Consider the following 14,096-nt stretch of genomic DNA (forward strand, 5'->3'; position numbering starts at 1 on the left):
ATGTCAAACACGTTGACACAACACACACAACACAAGTCACAATTGCAAAATATTGAATTTTGGGTGTAATATTAGGATAATTTGAATAATTTCGGGAATTCACAAGAATGCCTTCAAGCGATAGTGAGGATTTTGAAAGCGCAGACGAGGGACGAAGCAGCCCAAACAAACGGGAGCGTAAAAAGCGTTTGTCATCATCAAACTATAGTGATAACTTGGAATCTGAACAGGACAATAAAAAACTTGAACCAGTTATAAATAAGGAGGCATCTAGTATAAAAGAAGTGAGTTATTAATAATTCTGATTAGCATATTATTGTTGATGAGCAAAACAAAGTTTTTTGATTTAGTAATATTGATTTAAAAGTTATAACAAAGTATAGTGCAAAAAAAACCATTGCAGCAATATTGTTGCATATTTCAACATTTTGTAGAAGTAGCTGTGTTTCTTCTTTTATAAATAACCTTATTGTTTGATGATGTCACCCAGATTTCTCAGCTTTTCTGTAGAAAAAGTAATTTTCTCACGTATTACAAATAATATTTGTTTTTTTAAAACATATAGCCATGTCCAACCACTCCATTGAAGAGTTACTTCAATAAAGTGGTTGGCACAGTGGAGGATTATCCTTAACACAAATTAAGCATGTGTCTATAAGGATGCAAAGTTTTGAAGTTAATTATAAGACTAAAAACACACAACTTTAATTTATGATATGTGGGTCCTCCTGATAAGGTCAGGCAGGGAGATGGGGGTACAGGCCTTGAGAGTCGAGACGTTCTCCTTGCCCAGGCACATCATGGTGGAACTTTTTCTCCTGGTCTTGTTCTTCCTACCTTTTCGGGGTTGAGGCTTTGCTGGCTATAAGTTGTCCTGGATGTCAATCCATGTGAACTGTGATTGCTCACTATCCTGCACTGGGGCAACTTGAATTGACTTCAGCAAGACACCGTGAACAGTGACCTCCTTACGTTGTGGATGTTCAGGAAACTTGTACAAAACAATTTGCATCTATATTTCTAATTTATGCAGCAAAAAATTGGAATGCCCTTCTGGTGTTTGTATTTCCTGACACTTATAATTAATTAAAACATCTAAGCACGCTCCAACTTATACTGCATTAAGCTTTCCATCGGGTTAATTGTAGTCAAGCACAAGCCTCATATTGCATAAATAAAATTGATTTCTTACAATGTATTTTTTATTAGTTGTAGTATTTTACCATAGTACAGCAGCACTGTGGACCTTTTTATTATCTGTGTACAACATATGTTTGTTTTACAATATTTTCAGAATTTGCCAAAGGATGGTTGGGATGACTTTGACATAGAAGAGGAATCCTTACCCAATAATGAACCACAAAAAGAAGAAACCAAAGCATCCATTGTAAAGCCAGAATCATCAGCAGCTAAGAAAGAATCACAGACCTCTGGTTGGGACGATTTTGATGATTGGGGTAATGACAATGATAATGATATTAAGGTAATTATTAGTTTGTTTGTTGTTATATTATTTTGTTATTATCATCATTGTTATCAGCTTTAAGTATTGCATGAAAGGCCATCCCTGTTTACAGCTTACTTAATTTTTTTTTATTGAATGATGAGTTAGCCTGATATCACTTGATGTTAAGTGGTGATAGAAGGGTTGGCTCATTTTTAGCAATAAGAATCAGCCTGGTTGATCCATTTCACATGGTTTGTTTAGTTATTAGGATACGTTAGGTTAAGTTCCCTATTGTATTCTTAACCAATATTTTAAATGCAAAAATAAGTCTGTCTGTTACCTCTTAATATAGACAATAATTAGAGCTTAGAGCAGAACATGGGATATTAAATATCCTGAATAGCTTAATACCGAATTGAGATGATTTGTTAGTTTGTGAAACCTCAAACTAATTTTATTTTAAAAAACCATACCAGATTGTTTAGTGAGAGTTTTCAATATTTGCATACTGTAACTATCGCGTTAATGTAAACGCGAATTTATATGGAATTGAAACAGTTGTGCGTTAGTGCCACAAGATGGCGCTGTTTCAATTCCTTAGAAATTCGTGTTTATGTTAACGCAATCGAAACAGTATCAAACTGCAACTAGGTCCTCAGTAGGCCTAGCATGTCTAAACAACATTAATTAAAAAAAGTTATACTGTCGACCAATAGCAGCAGAGATGTCTGATCTCTTTCACTATTATTTTATTCTATTTTTGACTCTAGCACTATTGGACAATATTTGTCTTTCTTTTGTCTCTACATATGTTGTGTTGCATATCTTAAGTTTATAGGAGTTGCTAAATAAACATTGTTGTACATTTCAGGAGCAGCCACAGAAGACAAAACCTCAAGCACAGAACATTCAAGAAGCACCGTCTTCTCAGCAGACATCAACAAAGAGTGACGGCTGGGGTTGGGGTTGGGGTGTGGACTCCCTTCTGAGTACTGCAACTGCTGGTATCAGTAATTTGACCACACAAGTTTCACAAGTGAGTACTTGACTCTTTAGTTTATTATTAGTAAAAGTCAGAAGTAGTTTCTTTGTTATTTTTTTACAGCTGGATAGCTAAAAACAATTTATTTTAGTTCTACCAGGATTGAAAAGTACAATATCAATGAGTAACATAGGCTATATTTTATGCATGTATTTCCATGGGAACAGAAACTATGCAAGCAAACCGCAGTAAGAGATAAAAAGCCTTTCTATTCTTTCTATTCATATAAAGAGAAATGATTTGATTGTTTGTTTGCATTAAATAGGCTCTGAAACTACTGAACTGATTTGAAAATTTCTTTCAATCTTGGAAAGCTATACTATCCCTGAGCGTTTTAGGCTATATTTTAGTCTCGTATTCCTACAGGAACGGGAACCACACAACGTCTGCTAGTACATTATAAACATTAGGCTTCATTAACATCATAATATTATCACACACTGTAAAAGTAGTTTTGACTGTGTGTGATGTCTGTTAGTCAGTCTTAGCAAAAGACTAATCATAGTTAAACTGTTATAAAGATTAGCTATGCTTATAATTTAAAACTAATCCTATTACCTTCCAGGGTATATCAACTGTAAAAATAGTTTTGACTGTGCATTGTAAAAGTGCAAAAATATTTGTAATTACTTGTATACCTATTTCTTTTAAACTTAACGTCATTTAATTTTAATTTTATTAATTAAACAATTTGTATACCTAATACAATAAGAACATCTTTGTATAACAAAATGTAATGTTTATTGCAAATAAGTGATGTCTTGTTAGTCAATCTTCACCAAAGACTAATCATAATTATATAGATTAGCTATGATTTTAATTTAAAACTACACCTATTACCTTCCAGGGTATATCAACAGTTCTAGAAACAGGCATTGGTGCTCCAGATCCTGAAGAATTAGCGAGGATATCTGCCAAAAATGACACTAAACCAAATAGTGCGGAGGAAAAGATGATCAGTGCAGAAACAAATCACGAGCAAAGTAACCAAAGTAGTGCTACTGAAGGTGCATTTCCTTTCGGCAGTTTACTGTCTGGTGTTACAAAGTTTGTGGAAACTACTGGTAAGTTTTTTTTATTTTTTATTCTTTACAAGTTAGCCCTTGACTGCAATCTCACCTGATGGTAAGTGATGATGCAGTCTAAGATGGAAGCTGGCTAACTTGTTAGGAGGAGGATGAAAATCCACACCCTTTTCGGTTTCTACACATCGTACCGAAACGCTCAATCGCTTGGCGTTACGTCTTTGTCGGTAGGGTGGTAACTAGCCACGGCCGAAGCTTCCCACCAGCCAGACCTGGACCAATTAAGGACACCTCAATCGGTCCAGCCGGGGATCGAACCCAGGTCCTCCGTCTTGTAAATCCACCGCGCTTACCACTGCGCCACACAGACCGTCAAAAAATTTGTATTATTTTTTCTTTTTCTATACATTTTAAAGAGATGAATGAATGATGAAGAATCTTTGGCATACCATGATTTACCGTGCGGGTGTCAGCTCCACCATGTGGTAGCGCGAAAAATTCTGACCATAGTTCTGGACTTGGCCCTGGCCCTGACCAACGGGTGTAGGGTTAAGGATATTGTATTTTTGTTTGTATTAAATTAACTAAAAACTACTAGACCGATTTTAAAAATTCTTTTACTAATAGAAAGCTACATTTTCAGGCAATAACATATAGGCATACATATTTAATCATCACTATTCATTACAATCACCCATTGAATTCCCACAGAAATTGGAACAATGTGGGTTCATTTTCTATTAAGGTAAAACTTACATCAAATAGTAAAAAAAACATCATCAAATTGTATTGATAAAATTATATTGCGAACCTCAATAGCTCTACAGCTTTGGGGTGAACTTAAACTAGAGAGGTCTAGGTTCATTTCCCATTTATCCCTATAACTAAGCGTATACTACTTGTTGAGGTTACTGTGCCGTGGAAGACTAACATTCTGAAGGACCACAGTATAAAAGTGAATAACTATTATGACCTAACAAATGAACTAACTAAAAATAGCTATGTCGTTAGTCTGTACGCCGTAGAAGTAGGTGCGAGAGGATTACCAGCAAAATCTCTATAACTTGCTTGGCCTCTCTAGAACTGCAGCAACTTCTATATTAGAACGCGTATCCAAAGCTGCTCTAATAGGATCTTATGAAATTTGGCTTGGCAGGGAAAACAACACGAGCGGAGGAGGGAAGTGTTGATCGATCGTCAAAGAATTCCTTAGCCCTACATCAGTGGTCACAAGTCCTGGACTTTGCTCGGAGATTTTCTCTCTAGCACGCGATGGATACGGCACCCGCATTCAAGATTTGCCATTTGCAAAGGGCAAATTGGTCTATTTAGAAAAAAAGCTTGTTGTTCTTAAAAATAAATTACAATACATAATATTACAGGTACAAAAGTAATTGCTGGTGGTCTGGACACATTGGAGACCATTGGCAAGAAGACCATGGAAGTACTGCAGGATGGTGATCCAGGTCTTGCCAAGAAGAGAGCCATGTTGGGGCTGGATTCTGGAGACAAACCTGTGCTGTCGCAAGTAATTTGCCTTTAAAGTTTTATTATTTGCTCAACTCTATGCAGACTTGAGCACTAAGGTTCCCAGTAGGCCTGAACTAACTTACTTATTAGTCTTCTCTTCTTCTTCTTCTTCTTCTTGATGTAGCGGCTCTGCAGGTCTTCCAATCTATTGTGATCGCCACTATAGCTTGGCAAATTCGTTGATGACACTGCCATGATATGCGGGCGACGGGAGAAGAAGGACTTGCGCGGCTGTGATGTCCTGCGCGCTTGGCAGAAGGAAGGACTTTGCGTACGCGTGGGGCATCGCTACACCCCTCCCGGCCCTCGCGTACAATCGGGAGTGTTACGAACGAATTTGCCATGCTAGAGCCGCAGGTTGCTGAAGGCGTGAAACTGTGGTATTTGGAAGTCCATGCAAAAAGCCTATATCCAACTGTGGATGATGTAAAATGTACAAAATGGGAAATCTTTCTCCAATGCAGGGTTCGTAATGACTCCTCAGAGTGGGCAGGGCATTCTTGCATCTATGGTGTGCACGCCACTGATTGACACTCACCTCTTGTGATCAATAAATACAACATAAAACATTATTAATATATACAACGAAACATTATTGCACAAAATCACTATAGTGACAAGCAGCGTGACGGTATCCACGCTGCCTAACAAACAACTGACCACAAGTCATCGACTTGTAATCGAGGAACTCGTAACACGGTGTTCTGCTAATTATGAAGAAAAAATGCCCATCTAGTATTACAAAAGACTTCTAACTACTTCTAGGTGCTGAGGGAGGCGAGAGCCAAAGCAGATGAAGAGGACCAACTTAGAGAGGCAAAACGGGAAGCTAAGGCGGTACACTATGAGACACTGTTTGATGATTACGAAGGTATTGATACCATAAAATACAAAGATTGTTCAGTAAATACTGTCTTTCACAAACTCTAGGTTCGGTCAGATATGTCTCTTGGAAAGTTCAAAGTCTTTGAACATTTTAAGAGTAGACGTACTTCTTTTTTTTTTAATAGAATATTTGCTATATATTTTAAATATGATCGATATTCCCGTGTGGAGTGGGTACGACAATAGTCCAGCAGGCAGGGCTTGAACCACCACTTCTCGGTGATGAGTCCGGGCCATAGATAATACACTATGGTCCGGCCTCTTTACCTACTGAGCTATTGAGGCCTATGTAACTTGATTGAATTCCTTACAATCAAACTGGATCATATGAATATTAAATACTGAAGACATGGCTGTACGGTGTAAAGCCTTTGCCTTTTGCTACATTATAAAGAATAAAGCTTGTCAAACTTTCATACGGTGGTTATGACCTCTGCCTCCGATTCCGGAGGGTGTGGGTTCGAATCCGGTCCGGGGCATGCACCTCCAACTTTTCAGTTGTGTGCATTTTAAGAAATCAAATATCACGTGTCTCAATCGGTGAAAGAAAACATCGTGAGGAAACCTGCATACCTGAGAATTACCTTAATTCTCTGCGTGTGTGAAGTCTGCCAATCCGCATTGGGCCAGCGTGGTGGACTATTGGCCTTACCCCTCTCATTCTGAGAGGAGACTCGAGCTCAGCAGTGAGCCGAATATGGGTTGATGACGACGACGATATTGGTCCCTGAAGCCCATTGTATCGCTGTTTCAGGTCTAGTCCACTTGGAAGCCCTGGAGATGCTGTCGAAGCAGGTCACCATCAGGATAGAGGAGCGCCTGCGCACCGACCCTGACAAGCGGCAGGACATCAAGGAAACACTACAACAAGTTGCAGGTATGATGTCTCAGTTATTTTAAGGGTTTTGCACATTAAAAGGGAAAAGCCAGAATCCTTATGGGATTCTTCTTCTTCTTGATGTCGTGGCTCTGCAGGTCTTCTCGAGGTCCCCGTATTACGTTGATCGTCACCGATCTATTGTGATCACCACTGACTATCAATACTGGTTGGTTGGTTGGTTAAATGCCCTAAGTGGAGGTTTCGTTTATGTATTAGGGCTGGGCAATTGCAAAGAATGTGCATAGGTGTTTCCTCTGCCTCTAGACAGAGTCTGCACAGATCTGTATCCCGGAGTTTAAGGTTGGACATGTGTCTATTGAGTCCACAGTGTCCGGTGAGTGCCCACACTTAAGATACATAGATTATTTCTACTGAGCACTAGTAGATCTGAGGCAGCCTTCTTGTTGAAGGATTTTACCAGCGCTTATTAACTTTATGTTACTTTGTTTCCCGTCTTTGTGTCTGTCAGGCTGTCAAGACTTTTTGTATGAAGAAGGCGTGGAGGCATCGAGTTGACATTAAAACCGTGTATTATGGTTACAGGTCAGGTTTACAGTCTCTTGAAGCTGTGGATAAATAAAACTTCTAAGTTATTTATACCAACAGGTTTGACAGTCTTAAGAGCCTTAAACTCCCTTGAATTAAGCAGTAAAATTCTTTTTAATCATGGATGATTTCTCCGAGATATTTCTGTCACCTTCCCAAATTTCAGCCAAATCGGTTCAAAAGTTTTGGCATGAAAGAGTAACAAACATTTGCACATTCACAAATATTCGCTTTTATAACATTTATTTATTTAGGACTTCTAGTGAATATTACAGTATTTACAAATTAAAGTAATATAAGATAATATTGTGCAATCTTACAGTATTTAAAAATACATGTAAGATTGCACAATATTATCAAAATAGACAAGCCGTGTCATATTGTTACATGTTTCTCGATTGCGGGTGGTATTAACATTTATTATTTATGTTTTTGTGGAGCAGGCTATCAGTGTCAGGATAAATAAGAGGGTATTTAAGCTCAGTTCTTTGTTAGGCAGCGTGGACACCGTCACACTGCCAGTCGCGTTTGTAATTCTGTGCAATTACGCTTTGTGTTGTAATTATTGACACTAAATTGTTTAATCTGGGCATGGAGAACATGTAGAGCAGGGAAGGTGAGGGTTTATGCACTCTTAAGGGATCCCTTAAGCCTACTCTCAAGGTCACAAATCCTGGGACCTGCTCGATGTGTTTCGTTATTACAATCACTGTCTCTGCTACCCGTCACGTTACAATATGGCGTCATCATCATCATCATTAACAGCTGATGGACGTCCACAGCTGGACATAGGCCTCTTGCATGGACTTCCAAACAAAACGGTCTGTAGCCGCGAGTATCCAGCAGTTCCCTGCAACTCGCTTGATATCCTTGGTCCACCTAGTGGGGGGTCGCCAGTTCCGCACCTTGGGACCCCAACATCCATCGGCTCTTCGAACTATGTGGCCTGCCCATTGCCACTTCAGCGTCGCGACTCGCTGAGCTATATCAGTGACTGGAGCAGTATGTCACATGCAATTTATTTAATGTGATATTGCAGAACTGTGTGAAATGCCTGATGAAGAAGACGAGGAAGAAGAAGAGGAAGTGTCAGAAGGCGCTTCTAAAGGGGACGCGCTGCACGAGCGGCTGCAGCGGGCCACCAGGGATATTGGCCTCAAGTTGCAATTCCAACCTTTGATTAAGTAAGTAATAGGTAACATCCTACTAATATCATAAACGCGAAAGTTTGTATGGATGCTTGGATGTATGTTTCTTTGGATGTTTGTTACTCTTTAACGCCGCTACTACTGAAGCGATTTGGCTGAAATTTGAAAAGAAGATATATTTTACTCTGTATTAACACATAGGCTACTTTTTATCCCGAAAAAATCCATGGTTTCCCGAGATTTGCGAAAACTGATGATTTTGATGATATGAATGTTTGTTACTCTTTCACGCCTCGACTACTGAATCGAATTAGCTGAAATTTGGTATTAGGATATATTATAGCCTGGATTAACACATAGGCTACTTTTTATCCCGGAAAAATCCATGGTTCCCGAGGGATTTGTGAAAAACTAAATGCTACGCGGACAAAGTCGCAAGCGTCCGCTAGTAAACAATATTATAGCTTTGCATGTTCGTTGATGACACGCCCACGATCACAAAATCAAAATCACAAAAATAAATTAAAAAGCGAAAAACATCGTATGTGCTACCTTCTGATCACTTTGAAGGCGGTGCCAAGCCAGTGACGTATTAATTAAGTAAGAGTACACACACACAGTATGGTCCATTTCGTTATTTTCATTTAACACGAAATTACTGAACCTATTTTCATGAAAATTAAATGGGACCAATCTGGAAGTATACTCTTTCAAACCAAAAAGAATTTTTAAAATTGGTTAAGAAATGACGAAGTTATGCGGTAACGAACATTAAAAATAAACAATCGTCGAATTGAGCTCATCGTCTTTTTTTTAAAGTCGGTTAAAAAATATTGATTATTATTATTTCAGGCAATACACAGAAATCTTAACATGGCTCGAAACCGACGATCCGAGTATCACAGAGAAGGCTGTATACAAAAAGGCAGTGAGCAGTCTCGCTCAGACCACAGCCTTGTGTGTGGAACTGTACCACAAGACTGGTGAAATGCTGCTGGTGAAGAGTAGGAGGTCCACCGCTGATGAAGCTGATGCACTTACTCAGTGAGTAGACTGAAAATGTCCCAGGTTCGATGACTCCAATAGTCCTAGTATGACAGTGACATCTCGTAAAGAGAAAAAGTCATCATCATTATCAACCGATATTCGGCTCACTGCTGACCTCGAGTCTCCTCTCAGAATGAGAGGGGTTAGGCCAATAGTCCACCACGCTGGCCCAATGCGGATTGGCATACTTCACACATGCAGAGAATGGGGATGATGACTAGGTTTGAATATATTGATTTTTATGATACATTCGGGTAAATAAGGTTAATGTTAACATATTTGTACATAAAAAGCAAAGATTGTGTGGATATTTGCAAAATAAATGAGATTATAAAATTTCAAAATCTATTAAAAATATTTTATCGAAATTAGATGAAAATTCACACAGTTTTAGCTTCCTTACATTAAATGTGACATTTTTTAATATTTGAACTATAAGCATAAACGCACAAATAACAAAGATATTAGTAATTTTGTTTGAATGCGCATACAAATCTAACGATCATTACATTGCGTATGACGTCATTAGTTCGAGCCATTTTGTATGGGCCGTTTTTCAGGGATCCGCGGCAGCGCCGCAAATCTGACCCTTTAAATCCCTGTAGCTCCGAAAGTAATGATCGCAGATACCTTATTACTTTTACAAAATTGCTTTACTATTAGCATACTCTTAATTTATATACAATTTAAAAAACTGTCATCATCCCTATTAAGATAATTCTCTGGTATGCAGGTTTCCTCACGATGATTTTCCTTCACCGTTTGAGACACGTGATAGTTAATTTCTTAAAATGCACACAACTGAAAAGTTGGAGGTGCATGCCCCGGACCGGATTCGAACCCACACCCTCCGGAATCGAAGGCAGAGGTTATATCCACTGGGCTATCACGGCTCTTGAGTGAGCGATATTTCTGGTTGGCTGCAATAGTTTTAATATAAACAATATTTTTCGTGTGATACATGGAATCTGAAAGGGTCTGAAATAAATCGATATCAATTAATAAAAGTTAAGGATTACATAGAAAACATGATTTAAAAAATGTGCATTTATTAAAAAAAATCCAAACATCAAAAACGTTCTCGTCCATTTTGTGACGTCACGATATTACTTATTATTTATTTTAATTCTTTATTGCTCACAAATAAGATACAAAAAATAAGACGAAAAAACAGAAAGTAAGATGCGCAAAGGCGGTCTTATCGCTAAAAGCGATCTCCTCCAGACAACCTCGAATGAAATATATAAAGAAAGGAAAGCGGATGGTGTAATATACCAATAATCTACATAAATAAAAAATAAAAAATACTTGATGTCACTAATGAAATAAATATTACTAAAGATATTGATTAAATCAAAATTTAGAATTAAAAGTATTTAATATTTATTATACTATTAGCTTGACTATCCCTACTCTACCCCTACCCTACCTCTACCCCTTCAATTTATTAATTTTTTTCAACAAACACAAAAAAAAAAATAGTGAAATCGGTCTACCCGTTCACGCGTAATGGCGTGATCAAGGGGTATATGGATTTATTTTTAAATTGGTATATAGATTTAATTTTAATTTCTTTTTCAGATTGACGGTAGTCCTAACAAAACATATAAGTGATTTGGCGACGCAGTTCACGGAGAAGTTGACCAGCCACGCCACTGAAGATAAGGACCAAGTTAACAACTACATTACTAATGTCTTTTTGGAGGTAAGTCGAGGTAGATAGAGCATCCCAACATATACACTTCTTACCTACAATACCCCTAATCTACCCCTGTCCTAAATTAGTCACCTATTATATAGAACCTAAAAGGTTGGTAGGATTGGGGTAGATTAGAATTAGGAATGGGTACGGTAGGGTTAGAGTAGGGACCCTACTTCTACCATACTCTAATTCCCTACCCTTACCCTACCCATACCTTACCCTACCCTACCCCTACCCCTACCCTTTTTTATTTATAAAAGAGAACTATTGTTATAACTAACTATTATAGTCATGACATTATAACTAACTATTATAGTTGATGGCTTTTGCGACACTTTTTGTAAAAAATTATGTGTTCTGCAAAGTTGTAGTACATTGTTTTATTTTATTATCAATACTATTAACACTCGGGGATAGTGTAGCTTAAATGTGTGCTAATTTTAAATTATTTGTTTGTAATGTCTTTTTTAATTATTTTTGTATTCATGTGTGCAATAAGTATTTCCTCTTCTAAGCTTCCCAACATTGAAAGAATTTTTCAAATCGGTTCTGTAGTTTGGGAACCTATTCAATGCATACAAACAAACAAACAATCAAATCTTTCCTCTTTATAATATTAGTTTTTAAAAAACTTTTTTTGTTCACAGGCCGGCAACAGTTCCAAGTATATAGAAAATGCATTCCAATTAGCGATACCCATCGTTCAAATTGGTGCTGTCTAGAATAACACTACAATTGTTACTACTAACCAATGTACAGTGGCGTGCATAAGATTGTTACCTAGGGTATGCACAATAGGTACAAATTGTACAAAATGGAAAATTCCTCTTCCAATACAGCTGAATCATCCAAATGAATCAGGGTATGCGTTGCGTTTATGCATCTATGAAGTGCTCACCATTAAATGTACATCTACCGATATACCTCCCCGCGGTTTCAGCCCCGTAGTTCCTGTTACCGTGACAATACGGGGATAAAATATAGCCTGTGACATTCGCAAATAACGTGGCTTTCTAGTGGTAAAAGAATTTTGAAAATCGGTTCAGTATGTCCAGAGATTAATCCAAAAACACCACAAACTTTACATCTTTATAATATTAATATAGATTTTAATACAGTGTTTGGAATCCATGAGTATTTAAAATACAAAATAACCAGTCTGTTATTTGATATACCAATTACAAATTACATTTTTAGGAAGTAATTGAAATACAAATACAAAATACATATTTGTATGTTAATTAAAATTATTTCAAATACTGCCCAACCCTGTCCTGTCATTCCCATATGTTTTTTTTAATTTTCGAAACGTTAGCGATTATAGAAAGAGAATCAATATGCAACATGACTAGTGACCTCGATGTTAAGTAACAGTGTATGAAATGGTAACGCACAAAACTGGAATGGTTATGATTATCTATATCTCATGCTAACCCGGTATCGTACCGGTACGCTGAGTCGCTTGGCAGCACGTCTTGCCGGTAAGGTGGTTACTGATTGTAAATTTTAAGTCTTTTTCTTATGTAGCCCGGGATCCGTGGAACTTTACAAGTGATTACTATCAAGTTAATTTTCCGTGAATAGCTTCATCTTGATGTGACACTCAATTTTTTTATTTACGAAAATTCTTGATTCCGGTAGCTAACTGGGTTACCAGGTAGTACAAATTTCTGAGCGTCGGAACTGTAACGTTTGAAATGGTAAATAAGACCACGGATGCTTGACGATTATTATTTAATAGGATAGATACGTGTACAGACTTTAGGACATGACAGTAGACAATAGACAAGACAATTAGACAGACAAGTAACATAACATTGACATTTACACAGACTATAAATATTATTAATGTACGTAACAGGAACGACACAATGTACAACGCAATTTGTAGGAAATTGTGGCTGTTAAGTTGTATTAAATAAGCAACAGTAAAAAACATCTGGTTGGTAACAACTTTTAGTAACCTCCCCTCCCAACTTGTATCAATAACGAGGTTATTAAAAGTTGTTACTAACCAGCTGTTTCTTTTTACTGTTGCTTAATTAATAGTTATTCAACTTAACAGCCACAATGTCCTACAGATTGCGTGGTACATTGTCTCGTTTCGACGCTCAAAAGTTTTCATTATCTGGTAACCCAGTTAGTTACCAAAATCAAAAATATTAAATAAAAAAGAACGTAATAGTAATCAATTGTAAATTTGTTCCACGAATCCCGGGCTAATAGAGATGTATTTCAAAATTATATCTAATATATTGTATACTCTTTTATTTTTGTAATATAATAAATATATAGGGCCTAATTGTTTTAAATTTTAAATTTTTATCTTGATATAAAATAAGTTTGTATTGAATAATAAATGAATGTAATTAATTCATTTTAGACAGAAAATAATGTATTTATTCGAAAGTTTTAAGAAAAGAGAAAAATACATTTGTTTATGACTCGAAGATTACAAGATATATTACTTACGTAATGACAATAAAGTATCGAATGTTTTATGCTCATGTTGGTTTTTTATTTTTGAAACCTTTCTTCTAGTTTTTCGACATCGTCAATAACAACCTACATCACTGTTGAGCACGGGTCTCCTCTCAGAATAAGGTTAAGTTATGTATGCAAAGTATCCAAAGCTGCTCTAATAGGATCTTACCTAGGCTAGGCAGGGAGACCAACACGAGCGGAGGAGGGGAGTGTTAATAAAAAGGAAGTTTGTGGCACTCAGAGAATAAAGAATGATCCAGAATGAGTCTTTGCAAGCAGCGTGGTGAAGCCGGCGAAACCCATAAAAAACCAAACGTCACGCGTCTCCTTGACATCTGCATATACGAACTTTTTTCATAA

General features: G+C 37.2%; 1 protein-coding gene across 1 annotated transcript; it reads left to right on the forward strand.

Annotated features, from left to right (window-relative positions):
• Positions 1-13,759, forward strand: LOC112054569 (protein FAM114A2). Its single transcript, XM_052888859.1, has 11 exons — positions 1-284; positions 1,295-1,483; positions 2,319-2,483; positions 3,337-3,553; positions 4,897-5,042; positions 5,810-5,915; positions 6,684-6,806; positions 8,395-8,539; positions 9,356-9,547; positions 11,132-11,255; positions 11,900-13,759. Exons 1-11 carry the CDS (start codon positions 108-110, stop codon positions 11,972-11,974), a joined length of 1,659 nt encoding a protein of 552 aa, XP_052744819.1. The 5' UTR covers positions 1-107; the 3' UTR covers positions 11,975-13,759.
• The last annotated feature ends 337 nt before the right edge of the window (positions 13,760-14,096 follow it).

The sequence above is a fragment of the Bicyclus anynana genome, chromosome 23, assembly GCF_947172395.1.
Source record: "Bicyclus anynana chromosome 23, ilBicAnyn1.1, whole genome shotgun sequence".
NCBI lineage: Eukaryota > Metazoa > Arthropoda > Insecta > Lepidoptera > Nymphalidae > Bicyclus > Bicyclus anynana.